The sequence below is a fragment of the Crocodylus porosus genome, unplaced genomic scaffold (genome assembly GCF_001723895.1).
Source record: "Crocodylus porosus isolate Cpor-Errol unplaced genomic scaffold, CroPor_comp1, whole genome shotgun sequence".
Classification (NCBI taxonomy): Eukaryota; Metazoa; Chordata; order Crocodylia; family Crocodylidae; genus Crocodylus; species Crocodylus porosus.
The window spans coordinates 148931777-148947552 of NW_017728886.1; the positions used below are offsets into that span (position 1 = coordinate 148931777).

General features: G+C 41.6%; 1 protein-coding gene across 5 annotated transcripts in view; it reads left to right on the forward strand.

Moving 5' to 3' along the window:
- The window catches only part of FARS2 (phenylalanyl-tRNA synthetase 2, mitochondrial), a 418607-nt gene that overhangs the window by 1849 nt on the left and 400982 nt on the right, over window positions 1-15776 (forward strand). For 2 of the 5 annotated variants that reach the window (XM_019542833.1, XM_019542828.1), the window contains exons 1-2: window positions 1037-1338; window positions 9029-9154. In XM_019542833.1, coding sequence (XP_019398378.1) covers window positions 1319-1338; window positions 9029-9154 — 146 coding nt within the window. In that variant the 5' untranslated portion in view covers window positions 1037-1318. Of the gene's footprint in view, window positions 1-1036; window positions 1339-9028; window positions 9155-15776 lie in introns of those variants that run through there. The other 3 variants (XM_019542815.1, XM_019542821.1, XM_019542835.1) reach the window with 3 other exon arrangements.

A 15776-nucleotide genomic window follows, 5' to 3' on the forward strand; every position in this document is an offset into this window, starting at 1 on the left:
GATTTAAGAAAAACTGTGGCAAGGCTGGCCAAGGAAAAAAAAAGTCCTTGGCAGTGTTTCTTTCTTATCAGGCGCAAGATGCAAGCTGTGCATTTCTAACAATACTCCCTTTCTAACAATGTCACGGAATAGGAAACAACCCTCTCAACCCTTTTCCCTGCTAGTTTACTTGGAGCTCCAAAGACTGCCTTCTTCCCCTCCCACCCCCCCTTTTTTGTGCTTCTGCGCAGTTTACTGGATAGATTTTAATGTAACAGCTGGGAGTGGATCCAGAGGTGGTAAACTGGTGCACTTGCACCCTCCCTCTCCCTTTGATTCCTGCTCTATCCAAAGTTTAAAACCAACTGCCTGTCAGTGGCAGCAGCATTTCTAGTCAGGCAGACCAGAAGCAGACTGAGGTAGTCAATTGACTTCATGTCTCATTGTCATCTACCTGATCCCTTCTGAGCTTATTCCACAGGTTTTAATAACCCTCTATGGTCTTGATGTTCCACCAATCTAGCTATCCCTTATTCTGTAATTCTGCTGTCTGTTAGCTGCTTCTGTTAATGAAGCTCCCATTTCACAACCTTCCTCCCCTACACTAGGCAGAAATTTAATGCTGTGGGCTGGGAGGGGAGAGGGGCGTGTCATCTTTTTTTGCAGCTGACACTAATTTCCCATGGCAGAAAAAAGGAAGTGACATCATCTCCCTGCCCTCCCCTATGCAGCTGCAAACTTCAGGCTTCTGCTCCACTGGGAGCTAGCCTTTTTGGCAGGTGCCACAAATTAGCTCCACAGCTTCCCCCAGTTGGCACTCTGATTCCCTTCTGCTGTTCTGTCAGCTGCTGTGCTTTCTGCTCCCTAGCCTGTGCTCTCTGCGTGATCTGTTTGCTTTCTGTTCCCTGCCTTATATGCCATATGCCCTACGCCCTACAAAGAGGCCTTTCATGCCACAGGTTGCCCACGCCTGTCCTACACCATGCGCTGTTGCTGCTGTTCTGTCCTCTTTGCTACTGGAGCCACTGCAGGGAAGATGCAGGCTGTTGTGGTGGAAGGGAGGGTAAAGTCTCCCCAGGTAGCACCTGGGGCTTATGCCCCACTCACCTGCCCATTGTTACCCTGAAGTGGGAAGAGTAAAGGGGGATCAAATTGGTTAGGTGACAAAGTTGCAAAGGTAGAAGACAAGTCAACAGCCAGTAGTGTTCAAGTTCCTTTTGTGTTTCCTTGTGCTGCCCCCAAATTTCAGTATATGTGTCCATGGTAAGTTTAGAATGTTTCTAAGTGTTCAGAGAAATCCATAGATTATAGGTCAACAATTCCTGCTCTGGGATCCAACATGAGTTGTTCTACATGGTTCATGAGTTTTGGGGTGGTTAACTTGTAGCCAGCTTAAGTGCTGATATCCTTTAGGTATCCAAGTCGTCTTGACTTTTTCCATAATTCACTGTTTTCATCTGTGCTTTGCCTGAGCCTCTATTTGCATGGCATGGGAGTTTCTGATTGGTGGAGGGAGGTTGAATTTTGCGTGTTGCAGTTGTGGGCCCAGGAGTATTATGCAAGGCCCAAATTTGTTATAACTGGTCCAGAAAAAAAATAGCTCCCCAAATCTCCAGCACAGTGCCTGGCTCACAGAGTGAACAGTTAAGGATGAATACTTACATTCTGCTTGTTTACACACTAGCACTTCCTCACAATTTACATCCTTGGCCTCTGCTCCTCTTCCATCTACTCTGCAAGAATCCAGAGTCTTCTGTACCTGCAAACAAAACATCTCTTGCCTCTGATTCTGCTGGTAGTTTTGCAACTAATAGTATTAACGCTGTCATCCTAATCCATGAGTATTATGCCATACGTGTATTCATGACTCATTTATTTTTTTGTATGATATCAGTATGAATGAATATGTGGATTGCAGTGTTGCAGTCTGTCTATTATATGCAGATTAAACAGAAAAGAGTATATCTGCCTACACTGCAGGTGTTTTATGCATCCTCACTGTGTGAGATGATGCTTTATTCTATAGGTATACTGGAGTTTTGTTAATTCCATCATTTGCATGTCTGGTACAGTTTAGGCTGTGTTCATAAACCTGATCTGTTTGTGTATGTGTAAATAACAGATAAATACCAAAATATCTTTGTTGGACTTGTTTCTGTGTGTCAACTTACATATTATATGCACACAAGTTTGGTTTTGTCTTCTTTTTGAGGCTTGTGAAAACCAATCAAGTTAAAATAAATTCCATTGTTTTATTCTGTACAGCACATTACTTTTTCTTTATTAAAAGCAAGGCTTAAATTTGAATTGTCCCACAGAACTGTAATTAAATACCATGGTAGAACCATTCTCTTTGAGGCTTCCTTGGTGGTTGTAAATCTTGGATTTATGTAAACTAGTTCTGTTTTGCATATTAAGGAAACTCAAACAGAGTTTACACACAGACACACTTGCACATACTGTTAATTGTCCTTATGCCATATGTTTGCCTTTGTCTGGGTACTTAATATGTACTGAAGTGGAATTTTTTTATTTTTCTTTGTAAATTTAACATCCTTCCTAAAAGTTTCAGAGGCAACCACATTTGTTCTTTCGTCCATATATTTCAGAAATCCAAAAAAAATTAAGGCTTTTATGTAGCCAATAAAATGTGGTTTGAGAGTTTACAAAGATCCAATAGGAAAAAGTAACTTTATAGATTGGTTCAGTGAGGACTCCAGAAGTGAGGGAAGAAAGTAGTAGTTTCGTAGATATTGCCTCTAAATTTTGAATCACTGGTAAAGCTAGAGGTTCCAATACTCTATTCTTCATCTACTGAATAATGAGGAAGAAGGCAAGACTAGATAAAGAATAAACCTTTTCTTTGTTTACGGGGACTCTATAACCCTTAAATTGACTTAAATCACTTTTAAATGACTTAAGGTTGTACTAGATGCCTTGAGCCAAGTGTGAACATGCAGGCTCCATAAGGAGAAGCGGTAAAGCTGTGTTAATATGTGGTGCTGCATCTGACCAAATCAGACCTGCTTCCCAGGGAAGCTAATTAGCCTAGGCAGCTAAGGGTCTGCCTTATTTTTTGTTCCAGACCTAGCATGCACAGAATTAGCTTGCATGCCTTGAGGGCACTGCCGTACACTTTGGGTACCTGAAAATAGTTACTATTTCTTCTCAATCCTTTTGCCAACTTTTATGGCTTTACAGTCACATTGTGAAAAAGCCAAGCAGAAGAACCCAATGCACAAATTTCTACTAGATACAAAAGGAAAATGAAAAAAAGGAGCCGTCCCCTTACCTTCTATTATCTTTTTAGTTATAATCTCAGATATTCCTTGAATCTAGTAGCATAGTTTCCAGATAGAAATGGCATGTCTTTTTACACTGGTGGTATAATTGGATACAGTGATTAATTTTATTATTATGTTTAATTTTGTGCAGCAACTCTGGACTATGCAAAAACAAGCCCTGCTTTTCTTTAGGATAAAAGTCTTGGTTGTGCTTTACTTAAGTCATTGACATATGGGAGCAAGCTTGATTAATTTGTATCTGTGACAGCTACATTATTGTGGTTAGTTACTTATTTAAAAATATAGGGAGTTTGATGGTATCTGTTCAGTCTCATCTTGAATAAAAACTTAGTAGAATTCTAGTCTGTCAAAACTTTGCTGGATGATGGTCACTTGGGGGTGTTTTATGCAGTGTTCTTTTTCAGTGGGTGTGTGCAGGTCAGCGAGGAGAAATTGGGTAGATCTCTCATTGCCTTATCTTCTAAGATATATGAACAGTTTGAGAATGATCTAATAACATGAGCATCTGGTGTACTTAATGTTCTAAATCTGTAGTAGCAGAAAAAGAATTTTTAACAAAATACCTGTAGAGACTATGAAACAGTGTGAAACAAAGCAGCTGTTACCTTCTCCAGGGTGTATTTGTAGCTTTGTCATATGTTGCCTAAATTATTCTTTGTGGTGCACTATTTCAGCTTTATGACAGGGCACTCAACACTTTGAGAGGGCATGTGCTTTCCTGTTATGCTGTTGTTCATGTTGATTGTTTTTCTTTTGGGGTCAGAATGATAATTGATTGTCATGATATTGTCATCTCTTTTAATTATTATTTTTCAGCTTGTAAAAACGTAATAAACTCTTTTCCCTCCTCCTGCTGTTCTTATTCTCTCTAACTTTCATTACCTTTGCTCCTTGATGGGCAGCATTACTCAACAGCTAGATTCTGCTTTGGTATCTCTCTTCAAAAGCTATTGAGTTGGAAGTGCAGTTCATGGTAAAATTTAACTTCCAACCAATGTCATAGTCAATTATAACTAAATAAGAGGTTGTTTGCCACCTACATTGGATAGAATTATTTGTGGTATTAAAAAAAGATGTCCTGAATAACTCTCTCTCTTTCTACAGCTAGTCATTCTTTTTTCTGTTCCTGTGGTTGTCTTGAGAAAGGAGGGTAAGGAAACATTTTTGCAAAAGTTCTGAAGTGATTTAGAGGCACAGGTCTCTGATTCTCCACGGTAGCATTGCTCCTAAATTACTTACGGACTTTGAAAAATTCCACCTTAAAGGTTTTATTTTACGTGGGGGAGGAAAAAAGAGCAAAAGAAGTCCCATATGAGAAATTCTGTTCCTTTATGAATCCTATTGCAGGAGGCTGATCATCTGTCAGTATGCATGGTCTTGCTTTCCTTGGTTAGATTTTTTTTCCTTCTTTATGTCATCAAGAGAGAGAAAATGTATTGATGAAATGGAAAGCTTTTGGAAATTGACAAAAAAATGTGCAAAAAAGGAATAGGTGGGCTATATCCACAGCAGAGCTACTTAAGAGAAGAGCTCTTAAACATCTAAACAGTTTAGCAAGACATCAATGTTTGGATTTAAAATATGTTATTTCAGTACTTTGCTTTGAAAGAAGTTTGCAATGGACAAATGTCTGCCAAAGGGCTTTGAAATTCTTGAATAGAAAGTGCTACAGAATTAAATATGGTTTTCTGTTAAGACTTTACACTAGAACTCAAGCGATACAAAATAATTAATATTTTTAACCGTTAAAATATTAAATCTCTAATAGTGATGCTTAATTCCATAGACTTTCCTAACCTTAATACTGATATAATTTCAAATATTTCTTGGGTCCATTTTCTGTTTCTCATATTGAAATCTTATTAAGAGGCTAGAACAAGTCTCATTAAGGGCTGTGTTCCATAAAGCTTCAAAATTTTGTTCTATGTTATACTTTTTTGTATTTTGTCCAGTCTTAAGTAACTGCCCTTTGCTTTGCAGAATATTCCACATTTTAATATGTTTCATGGTTAGGAGATGTTTTCTGATATTCAGTCTCAGCTTTTCCCTTTCATAATTTCATTCCATTAACCCTAGTTACGTTCCTCAGAGGCACTCTCCACAGTTTCTTCACTCCATGGTGATTTATACTTTCATCATGTTTCTCCATAGCTGTCATTTAGCCAAGCTAACGTATTTAGTTATTTTCATCTTTGTTTCTATTTTAGCTGATGCTGGGATTTTAGCACAGAAAGCAAACTGCAGTGCTAGAAAACCAGGAATGATATTTTAAGAGCAACTGAATTTAAATTTTTCCGTGGCTCATAGCCACCAATTTATTTCTTGGCTGACTTGGAATAACTGACACCCCTGGTCAGTTACAAATGGGACTGCAAACCTTTTTTAAAAAAAAATGTTGCCAAATGCAGTTGAGAGCAGACTTGCTAAGGCAAAATTAGTTGTACTGAGCTTTGTTTTTGCCATGGATATTTTGTGGCCATGTATAAAATTCATTGCACTAAATGTTTCCTTGTTAAGAGACCTCCTTTTTCCTGGAACCACTGCTTGGATAAAAGTTAATATATATAAAAAAAAATAAAAAAAATGCCAGCCCATCATTGTTGGGAAGTCAAATGAATCTGGGTCAAAGGAAATGATAATCAAGGGAAAGAAGCCAAAAGCCCATATTTATATAAACACTGCTGTAGATGGTGAAATGAAATATCTATTGATAGTAGGGAGAACTGTGCATACAGAAGATCCTGTAATATTTTAATTTTCAAAAGACCAAGGGCATTTGAACCAAAGAAGGGCCTTTGGAAGGTTTGTGTAAAGCAGCGAAGGGAATAGTTAGGCAGAACCAACCCACACTTGGGCCACAAGCAGGCCACTCATTTTGTTCACTAGCTCAGTGTCTAGTGAAAATCTGGGTGCCTTTTTCCTTGTAATAGTGGTTGAAGTTACAGACTGATGTTATTTTCAGTCAACTAAAAGCAAAAGCCATTTAAATACAAAGTTAAAGCAAAAAAGCAAAACAATCAGCATTCTTGCCAATGTTCTTCAGTGAGAGCTAGGGCAGTTTCTCACTGAAATGTTTCCTCTGCAAATTCCTACCAGGATGCTTGTAGGTGGAGATGCTGATCCCTTTGTCAGTACCACTTCCTAGTAGGGATGTAAATATCGTTTTAAAAAAATATTTGTTTAACCTCCTTTAATTCTGTTGGTTAATCATTTAACCAGTAACACAGTAGCTCTGACACAGCTGCTGCTAGGAGCAGCTGTGGGCTCCTGGGGCCTTTTGACTTTGTGGGGTGGGAAGAGGAGAAGGCAAGCCCAGCCAGGCAACACAGCCCAGGTCAAGCCCTGGGCTGAGAGAGAGGGAGCACCTGCAAATTAACAACTAATTGCTTAACTGATGAGTCATTAGCAGGGATCCTGGCTTTCTCTGTTAAAATTCAAAATGGTCTGATAAGAAATCACAGATTCTCTGATTAAGACCCCCAGCTCCACATTTTCCTGTGAGTAAAATGAAATGCCACTATATATATAGGCATCAGTTGAACACACTGTTTTATTGATATATTTACAATTTTAAAGCAATTTGGAAGCCTGCCAGTTTTATTATAATCATTATAATAAAATACATTCTAAATACCTATATATTTTGGCATTTGATTTGGGGTTTTTTATCATGGAAAAACAGAGCTTGCCCTGCTCCCTTTGCTTTCTAGGTTGCAGGCCCATCCATGGCTTTCTCTTCCCCCTCCCCACCCCTGCTTTGTGGCGCTGAGCAGCCTTGATATGTCAGTGCTGTGCCCATGCTGTTGTCCCTCACTCCCAACCCACAGACCCCTGGCCTGCTAGTGCCCCTCACTCCTGAACCACAGTCCCCTGTAGCTCACTGTTGGTACCCCTCATTCCTGACTCACAGCCTTGTGGCCCTGCCAGTGCCCGTGCCTCTGACTGCCCTCCCTCTGTTCCCCTCAGCCCCAAAGAGCCCCTTAGGCTGGGACTCTGTCAACTGCAAGCGGAAAGCTGTAGTTTCCCAGGTTTTCTCCTTTTAAAGGGGAAAATTCACAATTTTCTCCTTTAAAGGGGAAGACCTAGATCCTTGGTCATTAGGTTACTCAGTGTTTTCCTCTTAGGTAATGGGTACTAGTCCCCTGTGCCCCACCCTTTCCTCCTTGCTCCCTCCTGCCTGCCCTGCTGCCTTCTGATTCCTGCTGAGACACTGTGTAGTAGGGGAGCACTGAGAGATTTTGGGGGCCAGTACCAATAGCCAGTTTTTAAGGAGCCGTATCAGCCAACGCCAGTCTTATTTCCGATACAACTGTATGCAGCTGTTAAGTCTGTTGTGGTAAAAGGAGAGGGAACGGGTGTAGGGCAGAGCAATGACCCTCCGCAGTGAGGGAGGGAGTGGGGCTGGAGCTGGGGTAGTTGGTACCCGGGTGGGGTGGGTACAGGGCAGAGCCATGGCTCATCTGTGGGGGGGAAGCAGCTTCCACCACTGCTCATCTGGGAGGGCACGGGGCGAGGGGGCTGTGTCCCCGGATCTGCATAGGATGGAACAGAGCAGGCTGCAGCTGTGGGCTGGAGGCTGTGCTGCACTCAGGGTGGGTGGTGGTGGTACTGGGAGGGTGTTATGGGGTGGGGACTGCAGCCACCCCAAATTTCTCTGTAGCCCCTCCAGTGCTGCCGCTGCCCACACCAAGAACACGCCCCACGTGCCCTCCTGAATGAGCAGTGGGAGCCACCAAATAAGCAGACGAGCTGCCAAGTGAGCTGCACACAGCAGCAGGAACTGCTTTCTGCCTCTGCCCCCAGTGCCCCTGAACAACTCACGGCTCTGTCCCGTGCCCACTCTGGCCCACCTGGGCAGTGCCTGTCCCAGCTCTGCTCCCTCCCTCACTGTGGGGGTCATTGATCTGCCCCCCTACGCCCCTTCCCTCCCCATCCACCACAACAAACTTACCAGCTGCACACAGCTCTCTAAGCTGCTGGGCTGTGCTCACTGCCTATGTGCTGCACTGTGCCTGTGCACATGCATGGGCATTTATTGGCCAAATTATCAGCCACTTCATGCCAATTTCCATTATAGTAAATTTTCTTCATATTGGTGCCGATCCGATATCAAACCAATATGTCGGTGCACCTGTACTGTGCAGCTTCCCTTCCCCCTCTTCCCTGATAGACTGTGCCCACCCAGAGTTAAAGAATAACTGGTAAGGTAACTGGTTATTACTGCACTTATTGATTAAATGATTAAAAATTTAACTTTTTATATCCCTGCTTCTTAGAGGTATTGTGGCAGCTGAGTTTGATTCATGATATTTCTGTTATCTAGTGGATACTCTAATCTGGTAGCAAAACCAGACAGTACTATGCCTGTTTTTCATGGTAAAATGTCAGAAATCATGATTCTTCTCTCATCTGGACAACCACCAATTCTTGGGTTTCTATCTAAATTTAAAAGGATTTCATTTTTTAAATCAGGAAAACAATATTTTGTGTCCCAAGCATTCAGTGAATATTGTAATTATAAGATTTAAACCATATTTTAGTTTTACCGCTCTATTTAATATCACTTTTAAGGCTGTTGTGGAACTTGAAGCATTCGTGGTCGTGATGCCTGTGTTTTTAGGAAGGATCTCTGAGGGTATGGGCGATCTCTAAGGAGCATAAAGACAGAGAAGTGCAGGTAATAGTCTGTATTTTCCTTATCATGGCTACAGAAGACTGTTTATTTTTTGGTCTTCCATTCTATAGGTTCTCATCTCCAGAGGAGGTTATACCCAAACTCATGTGTCAGGCGTTCTGAAGGAAAGGCAAGATCAGAAGAACACCCTGACCAAAGCTTGCAGACACAAGAGAACACCTTTCTTTGGAAGTAAGTGTTTCTGTTTCTATAGCTCACACCTTCAAGGACCCTCATTCTCAGTTGCTTCTTTTTAAATAAGAAGCAAAGTCCCTCCTCATTTTAAGAGAGCTTGCTGCCAACAAAGATCGTGCTAGACTTCTAACTTTGCCCTTGATATCAAGTTAATGGTTTCTTCATCTCTTGTACCATGTTGAAAGAAATAGTGAGGCTCAAGATAAGTGGAGGGTGGCAGAATCTGACCCTTTACTTACCTTGATTTTTGCCTTCCTTTGACGTATGAGAGAACCAGGTTCTGTCTCCATAAGTGACTTATGATGTGACGAGAAAAATCACGTAGTCACGTAAAATGCACCTTGGGCAGAATTTAGGCACCTAAATTGAAATAAACAATCTACAGAAATCCTGACTACCTATTTATATGGCAGGGTATCCGTAGGTGCCAGGGACTACTTAGTCCTTTGGCCTTAGAGTGTCATGTACCAAAATATATATGCAGTGTTGGAGATGGGCTGAAACCCATGCCTCTCTCTTTCTTTTCACTGTATTATAGAGCTGTATTGGTTTTTCTGTCTCTGGCCCTGTGAATCTTGCTTTCCTTTCTGCATAGTGGCACAGTGTCAACAAGTAGGATGTAAAACAGCCTCATTCCAAGCCTAGTCTGTACTCTGGTGCTTAGACCCCATTCTTAGGAGGTGAAATGAATAGATCTGAATGCCCCTAGGCTGGGAATGGTGTAAAACTCACATCTCCTATTTCCTGGGAAGGCAGTCTGACTGCTAGATTCCTTTGTAAACACTGGGTATCTGTTCTCCTGTTTGTTTTGTGAAAGAAAGAAGCAAATGTGTTTTCTGTACCCAAAGGGTCAGTTTAGCTGATGAAGTGCAGGAATAAGTTTCAAACTGTAAATCTCAGGCACATATAGGTGTCTAACTCATGTCCAGGAATCCGGGTTATTGGGTTGCTGTGGAAAAACACACATTTTCTCCTTTAATGGAGAAAAATGTGGATTTTCTCTTTTCAAGGAGAAAATCATAGATTTTCCCCTTTTAAAGAAAGAACACGTGGGAAACAGCAGGGTCCCCTTGCAGGTTGGCACAGTTGCAGCCTGCAAGGGACTGCTTCTGGCTGACTGGCAGGAGTGGGAGAAGAGTGAGCAAGGCAGAGGGTGCCACATGCATGGGCACGCACGCATATGCAAGTGGCAGCCAGGCAGCTTGGAGAGCAGCTCCTGCAGCTCTCTGCAGGTAAGTCTGTGAGAGTGGGGTTGGGGATCAGGAAGGCACAGGCCACACATTGGGCGGAGGGGAGAGGAGGAACAGGCCACTCATTGGGCAGGGGGAGGGGCACAGGCCACATGTTGGGGGTAGGGTGGGAGGGGGCACAGCTAATGTGGGGGGGGCATGTGTCCCCTAAAATTTCTTTGCCCACAATGGGGCACAGGGCTGGACCAACTCTGGAGGAGCCACCTCCTTGGTGCAGGGGAGGGACCCAGTGCAGGAGGAAGTGTCATGTCACCATGGCTGCCAAGGTGAGGCACAGCAGTGATGCGGAGTTGTGGCCCCCACTGGTACAGGGCAGGCAGGGGGCACCTCAGATTGTGGCCGTGGTGCTGCGGCACTCCCTCCCATGCCAGGTCCCCCCACTGGGCCGCAGAGGCAGCTCTTTGGAAGCTGGTCTGGCCTGGCTGCAACCCCATACCTCACTGTGGGCACAGAAATCTTTGGGGGGCAAGTTCCCCCCCACCGCAAACATTACCTGTGCCTCCCACCCTCAATGTGTTGCCTGTGCCCACACCCCACTTCCCCCCATACCCACTCCCTTGCTCATGTGCTGGGGGCAGTGAGTTAGGAGTGAGGGGCACCAGCAGGCCTGAGGGGGCTGTAGCTTGGAAATGAGGGGCAGGGGCAGGGCACTGGCATATCAAGACTCCTCAATGCCACAAAGGGGTGGGGGGAGCAGCTGCGGGTGGACCCACATCCTGGTGAGGAAAGGGGTAGGGGGAACTCTGATTTTCCATGATAAAAAGCCCAAAATCAAATACCAAAATATATAGGCATTTATAATTTATTTTATCCTAATGACTGAAGCACTGGTAGGCTTCCAAATAGTTTTAAAATTCTAAATATATCAATAAAATATTGTGTTAAACTGATACCTATATATATAGTGGCATTTCATTTGAATAATGGAAAAACACAGATTTGGGTTTTTAAATTGGGAAATCTGTGTATGGTGGTTTATCAGAGAATTTTTGATTTTTAAACAGAGAAAACCAGGATTCCTGCTTATGTCTCTAGGTAGGCACTTAAGTCTTGGAGAGAAGTAGCATTTTGAACCAGTTTCTCTGTCTTTTGGCTGATTGAGCATCATTCCTTCCTCCATTTTTAGATGCATAATTCTCCCCTTAGATGCCTAAGATGGGTTTGTGAATTCTATTCCTTTTGCTGGGAGGCTGTATTTTATGTGTGGTGATGCTATGCTTAAGTGTCTTTGTGGATCTGTGCTTTAATGACCTCTCCCATGATTAGATACAGAGGCTGAAGTTTAACGGAGGATTCTCTAAAGCAGTGGTCCTTTACCTTCTTAGGCTAAGGGCACCCTTCAGATAATGCCAGCTCTCAGTTTCCACTTGTTTTTCAGACTACAGAAAAACAATAGAGCATTTCTTCTGTTGCAAAGAACACAAAGGCCACAACAGGTCAGAATGTTTTTAACACAGTGGATTCCTGTTTGAAATGTTTGGGTTTATTTTGTGAATCATGTTTGCACACCTCCAAAGGATCCTTGAAAGGATCTCAGGGCATCCCAGGTTGCTGCACTACCCTGGTTGAGAATCATTGTTCAAGAAAACAAATTAAGACCTTCCCGTTCCAGAAATATTAGTGTGGATTTAGGCTTTTTTTTTTTACGCAGATATTCTTCCAAATTCTGCTTGGGATCGTATTTGGCACTGAACTTGCTTTGTTTCCTCTTACTTATGATCATTACAGTTTATTACTTTTACAGAGGGGATCTGTACATTCATATTCCTTTTATTTCTCTTGGATATGCTGTCTGGTAGTCTCTCTCTTATTCAGAGTGGACAAAATCAGATTTGGAGTGCAAATAATCAATTTAAGATAATTTGCAAAATGTTAGGACTGCTTTAATTTTTCTTTGCATTTCATTTGAATCTTTTTTAATCCGTCAAAATACCATAATTTCTTCATCGCTAATGTTTCTAAGCACCTTAGTGTCTATCTTATTATTTCTTAATTAGAGTCATTGCAATAATATTTGTGAAAATTGGTGTTCATTTGATTTAATTGTATTAATTGCTATCTGGGTACTGAGCAGTACAGATCATATTAGTGTGTACAGTCTGTTTCTTGTGGAGGTTATGATCTAAACCAGACAGATACTTCACTACAGCCCTAAAAGTGTCAGGGACCAGGAGATTATATAATATGTAGTATATAAAAGAGTTATTTTCAAGTAAGCAACGCTGCCTTCTTCTTACATTGGCATCCCTGTTTTGGTTGTGATGGTTTCCTGGAAGTATGAACAGGGAGAAGGATATTGTTTAGTGAAGATATATAAATTCTCAGCCCAAGTTTTTGCTGGTTATGTTTGCAAGGTAAGTAGCTCTTTCGCTCCCTTCCCTTGGTATGTTTATCTAGAAAGTTCAGTGAAATATATTCAGTCTCTCATGGTGGTGTAGACCAATAGTTCATAAATTTTTCTTTTTCTAGTCAATTACTATAATATCCAAGCCACCCTTGATTTAAAACCTGTTGCTTACACTGACTTGCACTAAGCACAGGAAAGCATTATACTTATTATGATTTCTTTTCTCAGAGTCCCTATGTAGTTTTTTTTATTGATTGTAAATGAATAACATTTAAGACCTTTCAGGGTCTGGTTTCTCTTCATTTAAGTGATTTACTTTTTTCTCTTTATTGTCTCCTCTTTTTGTTGAGTTTATTTGACCCTGGTCTTCTTATTGTTCTCACTTCTCATTTCAAAATCCCCAGTGAGTGAGCCTGCAGGCTGTGTGTGGAACTTGATTCTTTAGTGTCTCAGACCGCAGTTCCCCAAATGGTTGTAAAGAAGCAGCAAGAGACAAATTTTACCCCCAGACAGTCCTCATACATAAAGGAATGCAATGTTTATTGAATATTATTCTGTCAGGTGGAGCCTTGAGGTATGATGACTTTAAGTGCACTTCATTAATAATAAAGATATGATTCTTTATTTTTTCTCTTTCCTTGGCTTGCTGTATCTTGCGCCAGCTTGTGAGAATATTATATCCTGGCTGAAAAGGTGTGGAGTTTTTTTCTTGTTTTTTAGTTTTGTGAAGGGTAGAATGTACAGCTTCACGTGACTACAGTAGTTGGTTAAAGATAACATGGGTGGAGTTCAACATACTTTTTCACTAAGGCTGGCGTTGGAAATAAATATTAATTTCAGGCATCTGAGGCCACAGAAGAGTTCTATGCAGTAATTAAAATCTGTTGCTTCTTGAAAGCCCTTTTAAGTCCTGTTACGCCGTTCTTCTTCCTCTGAACCTGGATTAAAGCACATCAGCATGAGGAAGCATTCTACGACCAGAACACACGTTTGCTCTTTGGGAAGGGGGTGCAAATCTTAGTTTAAAAATGGCAGAATCCAGTGTGTGTGCCAAACTTCTTTTCTGTTATGGGTGTAGACCAGTTTTGTGTACTGAACTTCTGTTCTTTTATAGGTGTAGACTGGTTTTTGATCATGTACACCAATAAAAGTGTAATGTCTGTACCTTGTCCTAAAGCACTATATGGCTAGATTTATAAACTAACAGCTGCTGTAGCTTGCTGAATTGAGGAGTCTTGCCACTCCTGGGTGAGAGCTATTTTTTTCCAGCAGTAAAAACAAAGGTGAAGGATACTTTTGTTGTTTGTGTTACGGTGCTCTCAGACTTTTCTAAGTTCTCTGACAGAAAGACCAGAAGAAGAGATAGCTTTTGGTACTATTTGTGATACCCTTTCCCTGATTTGATTGGGATCTCAAATCATAAACTCTTTGACAAAACTAAAAAAGGTGTTAAGAGCCCCTTTTAATATTATTCACACATGATTAAATGTGGTATTGCCATGATAATGTTGTGACACTTGCACACTTATAATGCAATATAACAATTCTGAGCATATTATATTTTAGTCCTTTAACTTTTACAGAACCATGTTGTATCATGTAATTAGAACAAAACCTGATCCCATCAACACAGGTAAGATTGATACATATTACAACTTGGTCTATCTTTAACAAGTGTAGACAGAATTTTAATATAAAGAATTTTATAAACTACTTAACAAATCCTTCCTCTGCTTGAATGTTCTTTCTCATTTTGAGAGAATCTTATTTCTTGTAGTTTTAAACCTCCCTAGGTAGGACTGAAATATAATTCAGAAGTTTATTTTACACTGAGTGTGACACTTTTCAGGAGTATGTATAAAATAGTTGTAACTCTGCTATTCTAATCCTTATAAGTTTAATAGTTGCACAGGAAGGCCAGAGCACAATCGGAGTTGCAACTAGCAAGGGATGTGAAGGGTTTCTACAAGTATGTCAGCAACAAAGGGAAGATCAGGGAAAGTTTGGGCCCCTTACTGAATGGGGGAGGCAACCTTATGACAGATGATATGGAAAAGGCTGAAGTGCTCAGTGCCTTTTTCACATCAATCTTCACAGTCAAAGTCAGGTCCCAAACTACTCCACTTGACAGCATAATTTGGTGAGAAGGTGAGAAGCCAACAGTGGTGAAAAAACAGGTTAGAGACTATTTAGAAAAGCTGAACATATACAAGTCCGTTGGGTCAGATGTGATGCACCCGAGGGTGCTGAGGGAGTTGGCTGATGCAATTGCAGAGCTGCTGGCCATCATCTTTGAAAATTCGTGACGATCAGGGGAGGTCCTAGATGATTAGAAAAGGACAAATATAGTGCTCATCTTTAAGAAAGAGAAAAAAGAGGGAAACTTCAAACTATTCAGCCTCACCTCAGTCCCTGCAAAAATCATGGATCATGTTCTCAAGGAATACATTTCTAAGCACTTGAAGGAGGAGAAGGTGATTAGGAGAAGTTGGCATGCATTCACCAAGGGTAAGTCATGCCTGACCAACCTGACTGCTTTCTATGATGAGATGACTGGCTCTGTGGATGCGGGGAGACCAGTGGACTTGATGCACCTTGACTTGAGCAAGGCATTTGATCTGGTCTCCCACAACATTTTCACATGCAAACTAAGGACACACAGATTGGATGAATGGACTGTAAGGTAGATAGAAAACTGACTGGATAGTTAGGCTCAGAGGGTAATAATCAATGGCTTGATGTCTAATTGCCAGTCAGTCTCAAGTGGAGTGCCCCATGTCTCAAGTGGTGTCAGTCATGGGGCTGGTTTTGTTCAATAGCTTCATCAATGACCTGGAAAATGGGATGGAATCTGTTGCGCCCCTAATGCCGGTGCACCCTTGACCTGTGAGCCTGGGTCGGCACGACCGGCTTGGCGCGAGGAGGGGGATTTATAACCGGACAGGTGGGTGATAATGGTGAGCAGGAGTCAGAGGATTTAAACACAGCGTATGGTTATACAAAAGGTTTATTTTACTTATGCTACT